The 21,675-nt window shown below is 38.7% G+C and overlaps 1 protein-coding gene across 1 annotated transcript in view; it reads left to right on the forward strand.

The window, feature by feature from the left end:
* LOC121885148 (LIM/homeobox protein LMX-1.2-like) overlaps positions 1 to 21,675 on the forward strand; it is a 69,349-nt gene that overhangs the window by 43,652 nt on the left and 4,022 nt on the right. The window contains exons 3-7 of the mRNA XM_042394332.1: positions 10,882 to 11,114; positions 11,223 to 11,401; positions 13,103 to 13,180; positions 16,898 to 16,964; positions 19,311 to 19,475. Coding sequence (XP_042250266.1) covers positions 10,882 to 11,114; positions 11,223 to 11,401; positions 13,103 to 13,180; positions 16,898 to 16,964; positions 19,311 to 19,475 — 722 coding nt within the window. The remainder of the gene's footprint in view (positions 1 to 10,881; positions 11,115 to 11,222; positions 11,402 to 13,102; positions 13,181 to 16,897; positions 16,965 to 19,310; positions 19,476 to 21,675) is intronic.

Below are 21,675 nucleotides of genomic sequence, written 5' to 3' on the forward strand. Positions count from 1 at the left end.
GTATCGCCAACATACTAGAAAGCTTCCGTCTAGAATGCTCAGGTTTCATGTGGTTACAGTAGGATGCTAATTTTAGTGTTGTGTTATTGTTCAGGTGGATTATAGACAAATCCGCCAGCTGATTTTTGTGTTGTGTTTTCTTGTGATGACTATATTGCTACAGAGGCACAATTGATCACATAACGTTCAGCTCATTCATCATAAGGAGTTCTACTATTCTACTTATTTGTTTTACTTTTTATATGGCTCTGGAGCAGCTTTTTCAAGCCAGACAAAATAACACTGATGGTGTCACTTCAATTTGGGCTTGAGACTTCGAGTACAGGGGTTCCTGACCTTGTAATGCCTTGCATGTCAAGTAAAATTTTAAAACCAACCTTGAAAGTAACAGGGAGCCAATGGAAAGATATGAAACTGTATTATTTGTGATCTATGTTTAGTTTTTGTTAGGAGCCTCACTGCTGAGTTGTGAACCAGTTTGATAGAGAGGATTTGCTGAGGCAGGTGAACAAAGTGTTACAGCAATCAAACCATGACATGATAAAACTATGCAGGCACACATTTTCCAATTTTAATTTTATTTGGCTGCAGAAAGGCTCTTTTACATTGTTCCTTATTTAGAAAAACAGGACTGAATCAATTATTTTGGATAGAGCTCCAAATTTAGGCTGGGAAGAAAAGTAATCCTGAGAGGGAAAGGACATGTTTTATTAATAAACAAACTTGCAATCCATGATTTCTTACATTATAATCAGATGAAATATGTCATATAATAAATATGTGAAAATTGTGAAGTACAGTTCTCTTCTTTGCATCCAGAAACAAAATATATGGAGATAGTTATGGTGTTAGACCGAGCACAAGAATTTCATAGAAGTGAATTTACTGAGAATGATTTCATAGAGCAGAGGTTTGTAGTATGGTTTTCCATATTTTCCAAAGTTTATTGTTGGAGCACCTGGTAATAACTCAGTAAGGTGTGAAAAAATGTGCTGGCATCTGTTTAACCTGTGCTAAATTTGTTGAGATCAAATATAGCCTTTGTTTCACTGACATTTCAATGACTATATTTCAACATGCGCTTAGTTCAACAGTCTTCTGCACATATCTCTGATCAAAAGCTGTATAAAAGGGCTTAAAAATAGAAATCCTTTACATACACATCACAGTGTTATTGTGCAGGTTTACCAGTGAAATGCCACAACAACCACTGCTTAATTACTCCTGCGTACAACCTGGATAGTGGCTCATAAGACTCTTAAATGTGTACTAATGAACATGAGCGTTGAGTTTCAATGATTCACAATTCATAAATCACTTCCATCCCAATGCCACAAATGAATCCTTGTGCAGCACATCTCGTGTATTAAACTAATTAGGAAAAGCACCATGGGTAAAAATGTTTTTCTAAATGAGTAATTCACATTTTGCATATCTGATTATGTACTTTTATAAAAATGCATATACAAGCAGCCATCAAAAACAACAAAAAAATGTTGAAAAATGTAATTAGCATGTAATCATGTTCGTTTTGAATATTCTTATGCTTTATTCCACTTATGTTGCCTTTAAACTGTACAACAACAAGGACGGTGTAGGTTTGTTGTATGTCACACTGAGCGAGACTAATAAAACCTGTGTCAGATTGTGAGATGACCGTGTGGTGAATCATAGAGTTATAATGTGAACAAAAGAAGTAAATGAGAGCACAGACACATCATCAGCTCATCATCCATCTTCAGCTCTGATGGATGTCTTACAGAGAACATGTGTTTTTTCCCCTAAACTTTCTTCTTAAATAGCACTTACAAAATGTTATGGTAGTCAGTGTATTCTGTATCATTTCATGTTGTATTCTGATTGCTTGGTTTGTAGATGTGGGTTGTGGCAGCAGTCACATTGTAAGAATTTGGTCCCAATTTTCTGATACTGTGTCTCACATTGAGACAGGACCACTTTCCTCTCATGATTATCAACTTTCATCTCAGACAGCCCACAACAGCATGGAGTAAAGGTGTATTTTACAAAAAATATTGTTTCTAATTTGTGTAGAAAATAATTTAGCCAAAGATCATGTGCAAAAGATCAATTATCAGAATGTATCACTCTAACAAGGGTTCAAACTCATACTATAATATGTTATAATACTATAATATAAATATATACTATTAAAATATTAGATCGTTTAAATATGTCATTACAGTCAGAATACAGTATTTGTGTTCAGCATGAAATATTTTTATGATTACTTCCATTCACATATGATGCCTCTCACCCTTCAGCAACTTCCTCCCCTTCTTCCTTCTTTTTCCACTACCACCACGACCCCTGAAAGACTCTTTCAGTGCAAAGTGAACCTCCAGAAGGTGAATAAATGAGTCCATCTGATCGATTGCTGAGATAATTTCCCTGCTAACAAACATGTTAAAGTGAGTCCCCAGAGAATCTCCAGGCCTTACTCTGACTTCTTGAGCTTTGGCTGAGCAAACAGCACATCCCCACTCTCTGAATCCTGCTTTTATTTCCCGCTGCCTCCTTCACAATAATCTTTTGATTACTCCTACTAATTAAAACTCCAACAAGCTGCCACCCGAAGCCGCCACCCACCCACCCAGCCTCCTCCTTTAGGTCACCCAGCTCCCTGAGGAGGGAGAACAAACAAGAGAACAGTGCAGGAACACACACAGTCTGTTTTTACTCCTTCATCCTTTCTCCACTCCTCTTATCCTCTTTAATCCTGTACCTCTTCATGCTTGTTAAGCTGGAGCAGTGTGGAAGCACAGGGCACAGGGCCAGGGGGTCAAGGAGGCTCCTCCAAAGAGGCGGCCCCTAGCAGTGGTGGTCCATATCCTCACTGAAATGAACTGCTGAGGGCTTTTCATGAATCCCCTGTTGGAACAAACACACACTCACACTGAAAGCTTCACCAAACAAGATATTTAAATAAACAAGACTAAAAGTCTAAAGCTGCTTCTTGAAGCTGCAGAGTTCAGTACATCCAGCATGTGTTGGAGTATCCTCTCTTAATGTAAAGCCGTAGCACTTATAGGTAAAAATGTAATGTAAGTTTGTCCATGAGAAAATGTCAATAAAATCAAAAGGGTTTATTCTCATGGAAGTTTAAATGTGTTAAATGGGGATAAAACAATTCAATTGTGTGGCTCTTTTAGGCTTTCGAAATGTGATCGGACGGAACGGATCAAATTCTGGTGGTGAGACGAGTCATTTTGAAGGGGTGGTGATACTCAAAAAAAATTATCAGCTGATTTACGGACGTCTCTTTCACAGTGTAAGTCTATGGGAAAAAGTCTTTTTGGGCCCAATAGCGTCATGTGACGTTGTAATTACATGGTTTGGTCGCTATGTCAAATTGGCTTCACAGCCCAGCGCTGTTCCTGGGGGCTTGAGTAAATGTAATGAAAATCTGCCTTTTGGATTAGGAAATATCTTATGTGCATAGTTGACATGTATCCTGAGTTGTGCTCAGAGTCTAGAGTGTCCAAATAGAAAGGTGATGCTTGGCAGAAAAACATAACCACAGGTTACTGTAAGTGAATCAACACTGTTGCTGTTTTTCTAGACCTCATGCAAGAACCTCTCATACGAACAGATTTGTTCTGAAGTGACATGATGAATGATTTAAGGCAACTTGTCACATTCACCAATTTTCTTGTTTTTAGAATTTTCTCTGAGGTACAAATCAGACCAGACCTGTCTTTTATGTCTGCCTTTCCCCACAGGGAAAAAACAAGAACGTATTTTAATGTCTTCATCTGAAAGAATCTGGAGTAACCTCAACAATGAACATGTAAACTTCCACATAAATGTAGTGGAGTAGAAAGTACAATATTTCCCTCTGAAGTGTGGTGGAGTGGAAGTATAAGGTAGCATCACATGGAAATACTCAAGTAAAGTACACATACTCAAAATTATACTTAAGTACAGTACTTGTACTTGTACTTAGTTACGTTCCCCCACTGATACTAAACCATAATTGGCTCCAAACTAGTTATGATGCCTAGCTGTGATTACAAATCAGGCTTGTAGATACAAGTTTTAAACACAGATTTGAGGTGAACACAGAAGAACTTCTCTCTGCAGATGAATGTGAAAACAAACTCATCATTCTGCACAGAGAAGAGAACAACATCCAACTGAAGGACAAGAAGGAAAACATGTTTTTGAGTTTGAATGTTTAGTCTTGCAGTGTGTGTGGTGTGCACTTCTGATGATGCTTTAATGGTAGATGTGCAATCTTTGGTCATCTTGTGTGCAGTCATCTGTGTCATATTAAATAATATGAATCACTTCCAACCTGGATTGATGGTGTCTTCATAGACCTACTCCTGTGTCACATCTGGTCTTCAGGATTGCAAACATATTTTGAGTGTGATTGTTTGCTTTAAACAAAGCTTTGATGCTGCTTTTAGAGTTTTTTAAGTTATTTTGAACCATCAGTCATCAATGTTTTGTGTTATTTTGTCATTGTGGCGCATATTCGCAGTGGTTTTAATTTTTTTTTTCTTCTTATTTTCTTTGTCCTCTGATTGGCTACAGGACAGAGTAGATAGATGATTTGAGAAATTAAATTTAAACTAGATGTAATACACAACAGCTTGGCATAACACTGTATTTTCTTCTCTGAGGTTATAAGAATTTGAGTTTTGTCGGCTCATGTGTCAGCCATGTGACATTGAGTTGTCCTGCATCAAAGCCTTTTAAAAAACCATCAAAACAGTCCCTCTGACCAAAGACATGATGATCATTTAACCAACCAGGAGGACCACAGGTGGACTTAATGTAGCAAATCAGTGTGGGAGAGGGGATGTCTGTGGCTCAAGACTTAGGGTCATCCATTGCAGGGCTGGTGGTTCAATCCCCAGCTTCAGTGACTTTGAGTAAGGCACTGAACCCCAGGTTGCTCCAGATGCCTAGACCAGCACCTTGCATGCACACATTGGTACTGTGCAGCAGGTATTCCTCATGTTGTGGTGACATAAATCTGTTAACACAGTCACACTGTGGGGACTCACCTCCCTTTTACGGACAAAAAGCAAGTCCCCATTATGTAAATCATTACATTTTTAGAATACTTTGGATAAAGTGCTGTATGAATGCAGTCTGTTTACCATTTTTCCAACTGAAATATGTGAGGAACTAAAAACCGACTCCCATGAATCATGAATCTTAAGAGATTCATGATGAAACTGTTTGGAATAGAGTGACAAACTTTTACAACACTATATAGAAAAGATAGAGAATTGCCTTCAGTTCTGTTCAATTTAGTTCAGTTAAGTTCATTTCTATACTTATCAGTTCTGCTCAGCTCAACATAAAATGTCTTTGTCAGTGTGAGAGCATCAGCAAGTAAGCAGAAACATATAAGAGATAAAAAAAAAAAATATTGAACTGAATCAACTGAGACATTTTCTAAATCCTGTTTGAAAACTATTATTCATATATACATATCTATTAATATTGTTGCGGACAGAGAGAGAGAGGGGGTTGAGAGAGGAACTAGGAGGTGGACAGCAGAGAGAGAGAGCTGTTGAATAGAGGACGAGTGCAGCTGTCCAAACACTGAGCCTTTCTGTACCTGCCCTACAGCCACCTCCTTCCTCCTCCCATTATCCCTCTGTCCTGCCCTGCTTTAACCCTGTTCCCAGGCTCAACACTCTACCACTTACACCAGTTTACCAAACTTACTGGAAAGGAATATACCACATTTCTCCAAACTTATCCAAAGTTAGAAGACTGGCCTTTTAGCAATGTTAAGTTGTTACTGGTCATTAACAAGACTAGGTCCAAAACTAGTATATGGCTAGACCGTGTATGAAACACTGGAGGACTTTTAATTTGAAACAAGGGATACAGGGAGTGGTGACACGTGGCGACCAAAGTGCCCCGGGCTTTGACTGAAGCCAGTTATAGGGTCTTTCTCAATACCAAGTCAAGGTCAGACTTGTGTATTTGCTAGTTCAGACTTTGGAAGTTGGACTCGGGAATACAAACTTCCGAGGACAGGAGGATGCAGTGCGATCATTCTGCAATTGGAACAGCAGCGTACTTGCTGACAGCAGCAGCTCAGCTTCAACACAACTACCTGACTGTACTGTGACACTTTTTTTCCTCACAAAAAAATAACCTCACTAACAGAGAGATGCAGGAAATTACGTTATTCAGTCTGTAATGTAGGTATAATAAAAATCCAAACTGCTATGCAGTTTAATAAAAGAAATTTTAATTTAATATAGACTGATCTGTTCATTTTAATTTGAAATGGGGTGATATTTTATATATAGAGCCCCACAGGCAGCGCTGTTGTTCTGTCCAGTATAAACATGACTGGCCGATCATCTCAGGAGTCGGGCTGTTAGCTGCTGAGATGACTGGCTGGCATTATAATAGGTTTATCCAGTTTATCCAAATAATAGGCATTATTTGGATAAACTGACCACATATTGGGAATCTAAATAGTTACTTTCTTGCCTGAAAAAAAAAAAAAAAAATATATATATAATATATAAAACTATATATTATTAAAACTTAATAAAGTGACATTCAGTCCTAGAAGTAAAATTACATCAGCTTAAGCTCCGCCATTGCTGCCTGTTGGTGTGAAATGCATTCTGGGGTACTTAACATTGACTGCCTTTGGCCAACCAATGGTGTAACTTCATCACTCAGTCAGTCAGTCAGTGAGAGATATTTGTGTTTATAGGGCTGGCCCTGCGTCTGCAGTCCAGCCAAAAATAGGAAGTACCTTCCTATTTTTGATAGCAGTCACCACTTAAACAAAATACTTCATAATAAGTGATTACACCTTTGACACTCACAAGAATTACCTCTACTGCTGACTACTGTTAACATTCCAGATGCCCCAAAAATCCCCAAAAAGCAAACAAAACAAACTGTGTAGCGACACAGGAAAGCTGCAATAACTTATTAGGGATATTAGGAACTTCAAACCTGCCTACTTGCACACCTGTACACACCTGGCCATCACTGTGTAAAATGAGCATGATTTTAAGGATTGTCCATTTAGAAACATATTCCCTCCCACTTCTGCTGACAGATTAGTTAAATGATCTGACAAGCACATATTGTGAAGCATACTGAGGCCCCCTCTGGCTACTGAAATCTGCTGCTGATTTACTTTGCCAAATACATTTTAGAGGAAATTCAGTTGCCATCTAAACTATGTGAGTGTGACATTCCTATACTGCACAGGAGTATAGGGAGGAGGTCAGGGCACTATTATGTTGACAGTGGGGACCACAGTTCACCTCCTGCATCCTGCATGTTGTTAGGTTTAGGCTGCTAAAACAAGATAATAATTTTTAGTAAATGTTGAACAGATCAATGCACTGAATCTCCTGTTTCAAGTCAGCATCGACTTTTTCAGTATTTAAGCAAGGGCAATGAAATATGTAGCCAGTGAACACAACTCTAAACTTAAAGTGTTTTGAATTAAAACTTAATTGTGCTTCAGAATCCAGGAGATGGTTTTATATGATGACAAATGAAAAAGTATTGAGTTCAAGTTTAAGAATATTAAAGTGTGTAATCCAAGCAGTATCATGTTGGCTACAAAACATATTTGCCGATGGAAAGAAGTTGGATATGAATGTAATTTTTAGATGAGTTGAGGATGGTGGTCCAGTTATTTGATTGGTGTCTTTGGTCTAGAGAGCATATCTCAACAACTACTGCCAGATTGCTATGAAACGTGGAATGGATATTCATGTTCCCTAGACTAGGGGATGGATCCTAAAGATTTTAATGACCTCCTGACCATCAGAAGGCTATATTGTCATGAAATTAGTCCCAAGGAGACAAAACCTTCAGATTTTTTTTTGATCGCTTAGTCAAACTATACTTTTAATTACAAGTTCTTTTTCTGGCTTTTTGGAAAGTGCAGTCACATTCTATCAGTCACAGAACATGAAATTTGACCAATATCCAATCCAAGGCAAGGAGGTACAGAACAGAAAGGATCTCTGTACTTCATAGAGTTCCATTCTGCCCCAACACTCACACACACACACACATCCATGCACACACAGTTAATGCTTCCAAAAAGACCCTCAACAAACACTTCTGTCTTTTGTTCCCCCTCTATCTTCTCTCTCTCCTTGGCTTCTCGCATCTTTCTCTCTTCCCGCTCTCTCTCTCTCTGGGATGTTTTCTCACTTTCTCTCTGAACTGTCAGGAAGAAGAATGTGTCTATAGAGATCTGTGCTGGCTGTGACTGTGGCTCCTTCTTGAGTCCCAGTCTTGGCTTCACTTGTTGGTTGCACTCCTTCTCTTCAGCTTGAGGTCATCATACTAAAACTATAGCGTTAATCCACATGGCACCCTCTGTGAGCCCAGACAACAAAACATCATACTGAGTGCAGATGATGGAATGGATGCATTTCAACAATCCCTCTATTTTCTGAGAGAAAGAACACAGCACCTGCAGGATTTCTGGCTCTATGCAACTACTTCTACTGTGAGAGAAAGGGTATGCAAGGGTGGACTTAGTGGGATTAAATACACTCTAATAATTTGATCATAATCAATGTAAGGGGATGTAATCAGCGGGGAAAAAAGGCTCCTCCACATTCTGAGAACTCTTCACTGGGACAGACAAAGAGTCTGACTGTTTTCCAGTAGGACCCTGCATTTAGTGTTATGCAGAATATCTCCTGTTTTATACTATTACATTATTGGATCATTATTTTATGCATTAACATGTAAACCCTTCTTTAATAGTATAGTTGACTGAAGTGGAGCAAATTTTATACAGGGTATTTTTTTATCTATAACAATGCATCATATTTTATCACCTGATTATATGTTTCATATGTAAGATCTTAATCAAAAAATAGCTCATAACAATAACTTTAGTGGAGTGAAAAAGTACAATGTTTCATTTTAAATGTAGTGGAGTGTAAGTATAAAGTAACATAACATGGAAATACTCAAGTAAAGTACCTTACAATTATAACTAAGTACTGTACTTGAGTAGATGTACTAATTCACATTCTACCACTGGTTACTACCTTTCAATATGGCACTAGATGGTGACATGGAGGATAGTAGTTTCTTTTTGTTTTTGTTTAATCATAACCAGGATCTTTCCCTAACCTTTTTTTTTCAATATTTTTGGGGGGCATTTTATGGATTTTACTGGATAGCGACAGTTGAAAGATGACAGGGTATAAGGGCAGAGACACAGGGAATGACATGCAACAAACATTCAAACAGCAGCCACTGTGGTTGTGTAACATGCATCTTAACCAGTTGTGTACCAGGGCATGGAGCATCTTTCCTTAACAATAACCATGGACAAATATTGTAGAAAGTGCAAATTTTAAAAATTTTGGTATTGAATGCCATCCAGGGTTTTGCAGAATATCAAGGTTCTTGGTCATAAGGTTGTTTTTAGGAGACAGGGTTGGCTGGTGCCAACTTGAGTAAAATGAATTTGCATTTACAACAGGAGTGAAGTGACTCCTGCTGACAGTTTTCTCATTCATTTTCTCTGCCAAGATTTTCATTCAGATTTCTCTAAAACCTCTCTGAACCCTAAAAACATATTCTCACCATTTCTTTCCAAATTCATCATACAGACATTTTACATTTCTTTCATGTATTATTTCTCCTGATTGCAATTCAATGTAACATTTTAATGCATCTCTTAACACATGAAGGAGAACATTCATTTCATCTTCCCCATGGGCAAATGAATGTTGCCCTTGAACTGCGCTTTTCTTAACATTTGGAAATGACTTGTGGCTCATTTGTTGGCATCTTTGATAAGAAGATTAATGGGGAAAATCAGGCATCTTGAATTTGTCAAAGTGGACCAGACTCAGAACATATTGGTTGAGTAATATTCCCTCATCTAATAGCACCCACTTTCTTTTTTAAAGATCACATATTGCCTCATTAGGTGGTTGTGGGGAGCGGTTGGAAAATGTCCCTGCTCTTTCCGTCTGATTCAGCCCTTTGAGCAGGCCTCCTGTGGGCCCATTACAACATCAAAAAGCTTTCACATACACAGGGAGCTTGAAAGGGTTAAAAATAAGTGCTAAGTAATAGCTCATTCATTTAGCCTGGACACATCTGGCTTCTTTTCTAGTGTCTGGTTTTGCTGTGTGGAGATGAAGTTACAGTATATACAGTAATGACACATCGTACAGTCTATGCAGTGTAAAAAGTGTTTTTTTTCTCTCAGTGTTCCTGCCAATTCATTCCTCCCTCACGTGTGTTGTCACCGGCTCTTTTCTTTGTTTTTGTACTGAGCTGTTGTTGCAGATCTCCAGAACTGAAGTTCAGGGGTCTTTAATGGGAAAAGCCTGGGTAAATGATGGAGGAGGAACAAGTGGGTCTTCACGTACTCAGAAGAATAAAAGTGTAATGACAATAACAATTATGGCAGTCCACCAAGGACCTGGGTTGAACCATTGGCCTAAATATTGATTCTGTGTACTAATCAGCCCTCAGTCAACCCAGTAAAACAGCAATGTGTCATAAATATCAATGAGGTTGTGTGGTTAATGATGGTATGCTGTTGAGTGAAGGTGGCATCCCTTGATTGGTAACTTCTCATACCATGCTCATACCTTTATATGCTTTTCATTCAAAACCTATTGTCGCACTTACTATATTTTTTGTCATGATTAATATTATCGAACAAGTTTTATGGTCTTTTCTGTTAAACTTATATTTAAGTGCATATTCTAGGATGAGAAAAAAAGTGTCATGACAACCCAGGTAGGATTGTGTAGTATTCGTGTGCTGCTCTGGGTCCAGTTGAGGTCTGGCAGAAATTGTAGGGTATAAGTGTAAATTTGCACTGTTAAAACTCTTCTCTCTCCTGTATCTCCTCAGGTTGTTTGCCACCAAATGCAGCGGCTGTCTGGAGAAAATAGCACCCACTGAGTTTGTAATGCGAGCTGTGGGGAGTGTTTACCACCTCAGCTGCTTCTCCTGCTGTGTCTGTGAGCGCCAGCTGTGCAAAGGAGATGAGTTTGTCCTGAAGGAAGGTCAGCTGCTGTGTAAGAGTGACTATGAGAGGGAGCGGGACCTGCTCAGCACAGTCAGCCCAGACAACTCTGACTCAGGTACTATTTGATTCACTTTTCACCATCATTTCAAGCCCATCAGTCGAGCCAAAACTGCAGTAAACTAAAATGAAAAAACTGTGTTTGTTTTTCTCTGTCGGGTAACAGATAAGAGCGAGGATGAGGATCTGGATGTGAATTCAGAGAAGTGTCCTGCTGGTCAGGGAAAAGGCAGTGATGACAGCAAAGACCCTCGACGGCCCAAAAGACCACGCACCATCCTCACCACCCAGCAGAGAAGGGCCTTCAAGGCCTCCTTTGAGGTCTCCTCCAAACCTTGCAGAAAGGTGCACAGAGAAACCTCAGCATGCAATACTTTCAACAGAAGTGTGTTTCTAGGCACACAATAGTAATGTCTACCTAACATAGCCTGTATTAACTGGAAAAAGTTCACCATAGTGTTCTGGTGCTCGCTTATCCTGGACCAGGGGTTTTTAAAGTCTGACACTGTGGGCTCCCTCAGGTAAAACTGAGACAACTGCCCCCTAATTTTGGAACTACATTTCCCTGCTTTGGGGGGATGTTGCCTTGGATTCAGTGAGTTGTGGGCTACAACTTCAGCTCTGTTTCTTCAGCCTATATTTGTTAACATTTTTTATGCAGAATTAGCTATTAGCAGCTCCTGTGGATGTACAGACAACTATCACTGGATTACTTTCATACTGAAAAAAACTTAAAAATGTGATGATTCTCAGGCAAGTTCTGGAGTTATAGGGAACGTCTTTTTTCTTTGAATTCCAAACAGATTTATAGAGATGATAATGGTATTGTTGGGAAGTGTAAATTACATTGATTCTAAAAATATGTGTATCATGTCTGTGTGTTCAGATTTGACTATGTTATGACTCAAAGAAGGAGTATGAGTTTTGACTCTCCCTTCGTGCCCCCCTTTAACTCCCTTGTGCCCCCTACTGTAGGTGGAAGCTCAGAGTTTTGGACTTTCCTCAAACATCACCTCAATATGATCCAAGTTCCATACAATCAACTCAGTGCCAGCAAAATCAGACTGTGCTGATGAGTAGACTCATCAGTTACCAAATACAACTTGGATATGAAGGACATGCAAGTTGACTACTAAAGTATTTCATGTTGCAATGCATCAAAATTTCTACCCCTTAATCTCAATCTCAAGTCACAACTCTTTTAAACCAGAATTCACAGACATCATACACACACTGTAAAAATCAGCAGAACTTAACCTTTACATGATGTATGTTTCTCTGAGGTCTGTTAAAGATAGGCATCAGTAAGCATCCGCTTTGAAATCACAGAAAAGACATGCTTCTTATAACTTTAGATATTGGTTCATAATCATCAAATTTCTGACTTTTTCTCCAGTAAAAAGTTTTACAGCTACATCCATGCCTGCGTGGAAACTGCAAGTGTTTAGAAGTAAATGCAGCATCTAATTCTGTGCAGGTTCACCATCATGTAAACACAGAAAATTCTTTCTTCTTTCCCAAAAACATAACATCACAACTTCATATCAATCAGGATGATGTCAATAAACCTACTGATCCTTGATGGCTGATACAGAACAATTACAATCAGCAAATCAATCAGAGTGATCAAATCGATCAAAAATGGGGCTTCTGTATTTCATTCGTTTGGTGCTATCAATACGTTCTTATATCCCTGGAACCCTGACAATCCCCTCTATCCATTCATATATGGATATTTGTGCTGTATAGAAAACCCCTGGACATAAAGACACTTAGAAAATTTAAATTTATATTATTATTTATTTATTTTGGTAAAAGGTCTCCTTGAACATGTATAGTACTACTCACACACAAATTATGGCATACATGAATAGCCTAACTGAAAAAAACAATATATGACATGTCTGGATGACATTTATAGTTAATATAAATGGAAATTAAAAACAAACAAAAACACCATAGCATTCAAAGGGTTAATTACATGAGGTCCCCACACATTGTTAATGTGTGAAAAGGGCTAATGAGTGTGACTGCTGTGACCTCCAGGTGAGAGAGACGCTGGCAGCAGAGACGGGCCTCAGTGTACGTGTGGTCCAGGTCTGGTTCCAAAACCAGAGAGCAAAGGTCAGTGCAGAACTACACCAAAAACAAGCTGTCAACACTCACACTCCATACAACGGTTAACGCTGCTTTCACAACATGTTTGATGGAAGATAACAATGGGAAAGATCCTTGTGTTTATGAGCGTTCATGTCATCGTACAGCTGCCAGCTTACTGTGCTTGTGCTTTTCACTCCAGTAAGAGATTCCAAAACAGATTCATATTGACATCAGTCAAATCAAAATCAAACCAAACAGAGGCCTGCAAAGTCAAATGGAATGAAAATGTGACCCCTGTACAGTATGAGTACTGTACAGATTTTACTCATTTGGACGCTTCAGATAAACTTTTAAATACATTTTTGCAAAGAAGGAGGACTGTGGATTTTGTCTCCAATCATTTACATTGTAAGTGCATTATGAAGGGATCTTCTAATAGTCAGTATGAACAGGAGCAATGATTACAACATTTGGGCTCCTGACTGTTGTTTTAAGAAATACTTGAAAAATTGTGAACCTGTCCTTTAAGAATGCCTGGCACTGAAACTCCATCTTTTTAGTGCAACACACACTGACTGCTGATAGCGTTGCCTCATTTGATGGGTGTCAATAGCGCAGGCAAACCATGACCATTGGATGAAATGGACAAAAAGTTCTCAAACGCCTACCATTAAACTAATGTTACCTTAAATTTGAGGCACCCATGTTTGTTTGCTTTTTCAAGTTTCACAGTCATGATTAGGACTTGAATGTTGAATGGTGTTTACAAGTTGGAAACAGCTGATTAGTGTAACTCCCACATGATGTGAGCACAGAATAAGGACCAGCTAAAGTAAGAGCACACATTTCATTCTGTTTTTTGGAATTCCTGGAGAGTCATGGAATTGTCAGATGTTTATCAATTATAGTTGCTATGCATTAAATGTTCCTCTACTTCTTCAACAACTCAGTTTCACTATGAGGTTAATTAAAGTTTCATATAGGAAAAGGCATTAAAATAATTTACTCAGGCATTTTAAGTTATACGGATTAGCTGTTCAGATATGCTTTTTCCTTCAAACTGACTTGTCCATATGTTGATGTGTAAGATTCCTGCAGCAGGTTCACATCCACATTTTGCCTTGTTTTAATTATGACCCATTATCAGATATTAACATATGATCTGTACCACTTATTCATCATGTTTGTTGTGAATTAGTCGGTGTAAATGCAAAGGCCTGTGATCACATGTCATTATCCAGATAATGTATCCACAAACTGGCTGCATATTAATACCAAGTGGAAGTCTTTTTTTTTTTTTTGCCAAAAGTGCTTAATTGTCTAAACCAGTTCTTTATCAGTTAAGCTTCAGTGGATCAAGAATGTATAATCTACTATTTGCTCAGCTTGTCGACATTTTGAGGAATAAGCTTGTCAAAGTCTGAATATCTAATAGGCCTCTTATTGCAATCAATTATGAATCTATTAGTGTGACTAGTATCACATTGCTTGTTTACTCAGGTCACATAATCTACAATAGGGGTGGCTGTGGCCACATGTCGAAGTGTCCTTGGGCAAGATACTGAACCCCAAATTGCTCCCAAAGGCTGTGCCATCGGGAGCAATTTGGTGTGTGAATGTGTGTGTGAATGATTAGATTCTCCTGATGAGCAGGTTGGCACCTTGCACGGCAGTCCCTGCCATCAGTGTATGAGTGTGTGTGTGAATGGGTGAATTTGGCTTCTAGTGTAAAAGCGCTTTGAGTGTTCGGAAAACTAGAAAGGTGCTATATAAGTGCGGTCCATTTACCATTTTACCATTTACCAATATCAAATCAATGCTGGCATGTTAATTTTTAATTATGTTTGTGTGTACTGGCCACTGTCTTAGAGTGTTTGCACAACTGTAGTTTGTTTGCTCTGGTCCGAATCAGCTGATGAGCTGATGAGTTGGTGAACTTGGTGCGTTTTCCGCTTGGTTCACTTTCTTTTCACACAGAGAAAAATTGAAGCAAGCCAAAATGCAACACCACAAGCCATGAGAGAAAATTCACGTCATTCATTGGTCAGATGTGTTTTAGGCAGGAGCAGGAATGTAAACACAGGAAGAAGATCCACTGGCCAAATGTAACGTATGTGGAGCTGTTTTGCTCAAACTTGCAGAGTACATGTCAGGTCAGATTGAGGTCGGATTATGTTCCCACCACAAACGAACCACTCCAGAGTTCATGTGGACCGAGACCACATCCTCTAAAGGGTCTCAGTACAGCTGTTTTGGTCCTCACAATTAATGTGTTCACACCTGCCAAAATGAATTGCACCGAGGGGGAAGATGAACCAGAGTACAATTTAACCGGACCAAAGAGTGCAGGTGTGAAAACACCCTTACTCTTTCTTCTCTGAAAAAATTCTAAGACAACTTGTCTTTTTGCATCTTGTCCTGATAAAATTAATGATCACGTGTGAAGGTAGAGAAGCTGCTGCAACACTTGACTCCATGCTGACCTACTGCTGTGTGTGAAATGAATTAAAATGCTTGTTACAGTATCTATACCACTCTCACTTAAACCATAATGTTGCCAGAAATACTCACTAGAACACAAAATGTGTCTTTCACTGAAAATAATCACCAACAAATACACTATTTTCTCCTGTTTGAGTAACATTTGTTAAAAACCATAGTGACCAGCTGTTTTAGAAAATTACTGAACCGTTTTAAAAATGAAATTATAAATTAGTGAGGTGTTTCTAAAGATTTACAAACTAATGGGCTTTGGGTCTGAGTGCCACAGATAGTGTAGAGAAGTCAGACTGTTCTGAGAGATGGAATGATACATTGTTGGTTTGGGTACAATTGAAGAGCTTCAGTTTTCCATAAGTCTACTGTACAGGATTGATGTTGTCTTTTTGGTGTCAGATCTTGACTTCAAACAGACATACCATTCACTGGATTCCAATGTAATACAACGAGGCAGCTGCTGTTTCCCTAACTTGTATCAGATCAGAAATAAAGTTGTAGGTATATTGTATTTTTTCTGTAATTGCAGGTAACTGGTGAAAATGTCATTAACATACAGGTGTCCTACTAAATGAAAGCCATACATGTGCCACTGTAGACGGAGGGGTCAGTTGAAAGTTGAAAGAAAGCGCTCTTAAATTAAGGGGTTTCTTCACCTGTTTCCAAATTCATATGGTGCTATGAATAATAGGATTATCACCACAGGTGGATCAGTATATTTTATTGTTATTGTTGTTCTCACTAATCAGGCATTAGATGTACATGATATTTTGTTATACTATACTGTATGTGTTTAGAGGGGGACAGCACACCCACAGGTGGGATTCATTTGGCATAATGTTCCTGCCCCAAGGGTGAGAGTCAAATGGTCAAATCAACGCATTCCTCTTTCTCTTCTCCATGTTAACAGTTGAAGAGCACTCTGAGCTCTTATTGGTCAATGTCATTATTGGGCAGACATCATGTAGTCTGAATTCAACATAAAGCAATGAATGCAGGTCTTATAGAATATTCAAATTCCTTGAAGTTCAGAGCACATGTTTTAGTTTCAGCTGTCTGTCCAGTTTATCTCTCAGGTATGGTTTGATCACCTGACAGAATTTCATACAGTATCACTTAGTATTCTGAATATAATTTAGAGGATATTTACAAGTCAGCTCTTTCACATCTTTGTAATTGATTGTTTTGCCAATACATGCCTGTCAGTCAGACACCAAGCTGTTTACTGTGTTGGTTTATTTACAGATGAAGAAGTTAGCCCGCAGACAACAGCAACAGCAGGAGCAGCACAACAGCCAAAGGCTAGGCCAAGGTGAGGATTTATGATTTGTGTGTGTATTCTGTACTGGTTAGCTGCTCTCTCTGATGTCACAAAAAGAAAAGCACACTTGATGTCCATGTGCAAGATGTAATCTGTCCACTATTGTAATTACAGTAATTACTGGGAGCTAGGTAATTTATGAATTACAGTATTTGGAGAAACAGCTTGAAATATGAAATTTATTATGAGAACAATAAACAGAGCAGAGTCAGTCTACAAACACTCCCTGTTTAGTAGGCTTTAGCATTATTATATATTCTAAAGCCAGAGTGTCATCTCTGCTGGTAAATCTGAGTTTTTTCCGACAGCAGGGCTATAAAGTGTGGGCCACAGCCATCATTCTCTGCAGCACAGCTCCTCGTAGCTAGCAGGCTTATTGCCACTGTGGTCTCACAGCGGATATGAGCAGACAGTTTAGATAAGTGGCTCAGTGCTTTGGCAAGCACTGCCTCTATCTGTTCAGGGACTTCCAGCATGTCAATATTGGCATAGCAGCGGGGTTTATTATAGTGGAAGCTGCCGCTGTTAACCAAATGAGCTGAGTAAACCAGCAAATGGTTGTTGTTTGAAGTTGATGTTAGGATGAGATGAAGCCTCCTAGACGACTGGTGAGACATCCTCGAGATCAAACAACCAGTCAGACAATGTATGTATGTATATACTTTGATGAGAAACTGTTTGTTGTTCAGCATTCATAGCTTACTGAAAAACATGGATGTACACTAGTGTCTGTTTCTGAAGAGATGTTTAAAACCTACTGCTCCAGAGCCAGAAAATGTAATATTTCATGCATGTAAATCAATAAATCAACAGACAGATGAATACATTAGAAAGAAAATAAACAAATGAAATAACTGTTAAAACAATACACTCTAAAAATCACTGGGTGAAAAGTTTGGGTCAATATAGCACCAACACAATACTGGATTAATGTTGTTTTGACCCAGTTTTAGTGTTATTTTTTATTTTACTATTGGATTTTTTCCCCAAACTAAAGCTTGTTATAATCTAATCTACTCTTTTAAACTTGCATGTCAAATTTATTATTGATTGTCAATAGCTTGTGTAACTTTTGAATGTCATATGCACATCATTTTATACAAGAAACAATACAATTGTGACAGTTTTTAGCTAAAGCTTGTTCTGTGTAACACTGGGTCAAAATAACAGATAGCTACTGGGTAAAGCTAACCTGATGTTGTATTGGTGCTATATTGATCCAAACTGGGTAAAAACTGAACCCAGTGATTTTTAGTGTGTACAAGACTCACAGATAGACAGGGAATCCAGATTTGATCACTGACGATCCAATTAACCCCTTTCATTTCAGTTGTATGAATAAGCGTATGATTACACTTATAGGGCTTTTTAAGATATATGAAATTTTGAAATTCGCAGCTCAAGAGCGAGTGGTGTTGAGGCAGAACCCATTGGTACATCACACCAGAAAGACAAATCACATATGCAGGAAGCCTTTTCATGATCCCACCACTGCTACCACTGCGCTACGCTGAGTGCGTCTGTAACTTCTGTTGCTGGAGTTTGCACTTCAGCCAGATGATGAGCAAAGCAGGACACTGGAAGTGTTGCTGGTTGTTTAGCTAAAAATTCTTTATATAGCCACATACTGTATATATGTCTCCGTTAGCCAAATCAATATTCTGATTGCATCTGTCACACATTCTAGCCTGATGTTGAGAAGGTGTCAATGCATCCGTCTCTCCAAGACACAAACATAATCTTCACTGTAACTACATCAGTAAGTGATCTGGAAGTAGTCGCTAGCAACAGCAGCTGAAATGACAAACAAAGAAGCCTTCTTTATCCCTGTTTGTGTGTAGCTGTTACCTAACTAGCTAAACTGTGCAAGTTCTGTACTTCTGACCTTTTTGGCGGTTATCAAACAGCTTCAAGTGCATTATCACTACCCTCTGAACTGGAGTAGGGTTTACTGGTTGGCATATAGCCTGGAAAAACAAAGATTGTGATCTGGCTGATGGAGACGCTTATACTGATGTTTTCAATTGTCACTATTTTTCGTCTCTTCAGTGGAAGCTCCAGTGGATGTTGAAGTCACATGCTTCTGTACAGTCTGTTTCAATTGCACTTTGTTACTTTCTGCTTATATCGATACACCAACATTTCTGCCTCAGCCAAGTGCAAATTGAAAATATGAATAAAAACATGTGGATGGAAACACACCTCATGTCACACTGAGTCATTGAAGGTGGGTTAGGTTTTAGTTTATGGGTGCCCTCACACATAGAGTAAGACAATGTAATTATAAGATGATCACTACGGTCTTCTCTCTCTAAGTGTTTCCACTGACTGTTGCAGAGGTGATATCAGGTTGCATGGAGGGCCTGCTCAGCTCCTACTCAGGGCCGCTACCTTCAAACCAGCAGCAGCTGGTTACCATGGAGCACAACAGCTACAACACTGACCCCTTCCAGCAGGGCCTCACCCCACCGCAGATGCCTGGAGACCACATGAATCCCTATGGTGAGCATTACACTCTACAATGACTGTACCTGGATTTGTACAGCACCCAACCCAGTGTGAGTCTTCAAATCTTTACAGGGGTAAAATTATTACTTCCTAGGCAGCCACTGGTTTCCATTAATGTCACTATAGTATGAAAATTTCTGTTGCAGAGCAACCCAGTCTCATGGCAGTTTGTGAATAGTCATGAAATTTAACCTATAGACTTGTGTACATGGACACAAATTTTCCAGTTTTTTTGACACTCAGCATGACTTTCAAACTAATGTATTTCAACTGGAAGTATGCTTTGTGCCTGCACCACGTTTTTTTTTTTTTTTGTCAGTCAGGACTCAGGAGCACAGACACTGTATTGTTTTTTCTCATTTGTTATTCTTTTTTTTAGCTTTAACTGCTACATTAAGATTTTATCCTTATTGTTATTTCTTTATTTAAATTTAATTCTACGGTAGCCTGGTCAGTGGTCCTGGTCAGTCTGGTGGACTTTTCTCAATATAAAAACACGAAAGTGTCCTTGATACCTCAACAATACGAGGTTAATGTTAAGGCCATCAGTTTAAATTATTTCTCCATCATTTCTGAAAAAAAGGTTTTTTTTGACAGTTTTTGATAGTAGTAGGCTGAGGAAGTTCATTGTGTTATGGGCAGATGTGGCACATTCAAACAGTGTTTTGGGTTATCTGCTGTTGGTGGGCTTCATTCCATTTCAAATTGCCACCAGTCCACCGGAACCTGAATCCAAACGCCACTATGTCTGTTAAGCAAAGGCGTTTTACAGCCTGTGATTGTAAAGCTTGAAGTTGCTTACGGCCATACCACCCTGGGTGAGTCTGATCTTGGAAGCTAAGCAGGGTCAGGCCTGGTTAATACTTGGATGGGAGACAGCCTGGGAATACCAGGTGCTATCAACCCAACTGGTCAAGGCAGGTGGCTGCCCACCTAGAGCCTGGTTCAACTTGAAGTTTCTTCCTGTTAAAGGGGAGTTTTTCCTTGCTGCTGTCACCAAGTGCTTGCTCATGGGAGAATGTTGGGTCTCTGTAAATTAAGGAGTAGTCTAGACCTGCTCTATTTGAAAAGTGTAAAGTAGGTAGGTAAAGTATGTAGCACCAACTCCTGTTGTGATTTGGTGCTACATAAATAAAATTGACTTGCTATATTTATATATATGTGAATGAAATGATATCATCTTTCTTGAAACGTGTGTGTGTGCTTATGTGCACGCACGCATGTGTATGTGTGTGCATCACTGCCACACTGAAGACAGGGTTATCAAACTGGACTCTAAATTCCACATCCCTCATTTAATCCCTGCACTTGTCACTTTTATATATTTCATCAAACTGGACTTTAGATTGTGCATTGCATTAAACCTCAACTGTTACGTATTGAATTATTTATGCACGTCACATTTAATTTTTGCTCTTGTCACCTTCATATATTTCATACACTTCATTTCTTTGTCCATAGCACAGTCTATATTTCCTTTGTACTGTCAATATTTCATATCAAGTTTTATATCCCATTTCAAAACTATTACTATTCAATTCTGTTGATAGATTTCAAAATTTCAATTTAATTTTAATATTACTTAGTTTATTTCATTATTATTAATATTACCTTACTTTTGTCTATTTTTAGCCTTCTGTGTTGCATTTTTTGGCAGCAAATTCCAAGACATATTCTTTGTATGCTTGCATTGGCTAATAAAACAGATTCTAACTGAATGGGCTACTGTATGTCATGCTGACATAGAATAACAAAACCAAGAATAATAAAGATACAAGGGTCCAGAGTTGTGTAAATAGTAGCCTATGCATGTGTCTATATTTGGTATTTGATGACCTGGGAATGAGAATGGGTTGGTCTTTCCAGCCCTAACCCTGGTCCCAATCCTAACCCCAACCCTAACTCTAAACCTACCCCTAACCCAAGCACTTCAGGCATTCCTCCAAGCCTATAGCAATGCCCTAAATTGTAAGCAGTGTTGTAATCTCTGAAGGTGACTCATTTTGGTTACTATTTCCACTAAAAAATAAAAAACAAACAAAAAGTTTCATCTGAAACTTTGTCGTATAAACCAAATACATCATTGGAGAGATGTCGTCCTGGAATGTAACATATAGCTGGCCTGATTCACTCAACAGTTCATAAAAACTTCATAAAAACTCTGATTTCAATCTCACTGCTTTGGTTGTTAAAA

This window comes from Thunnus maccoyii, chromosome 19 (assembly GCF_910596095.1).
Source record: "Thunnus maccoyii chromosome 19, fThuMac1.1, whole genome shotgun sequence".
Taxonomy (NCBI): Eukaryota; Metazoa; Chordata; class Actinopteri; order Scombriformes; family Scombridae; genus Thunnus; species Thunnus maccoyii.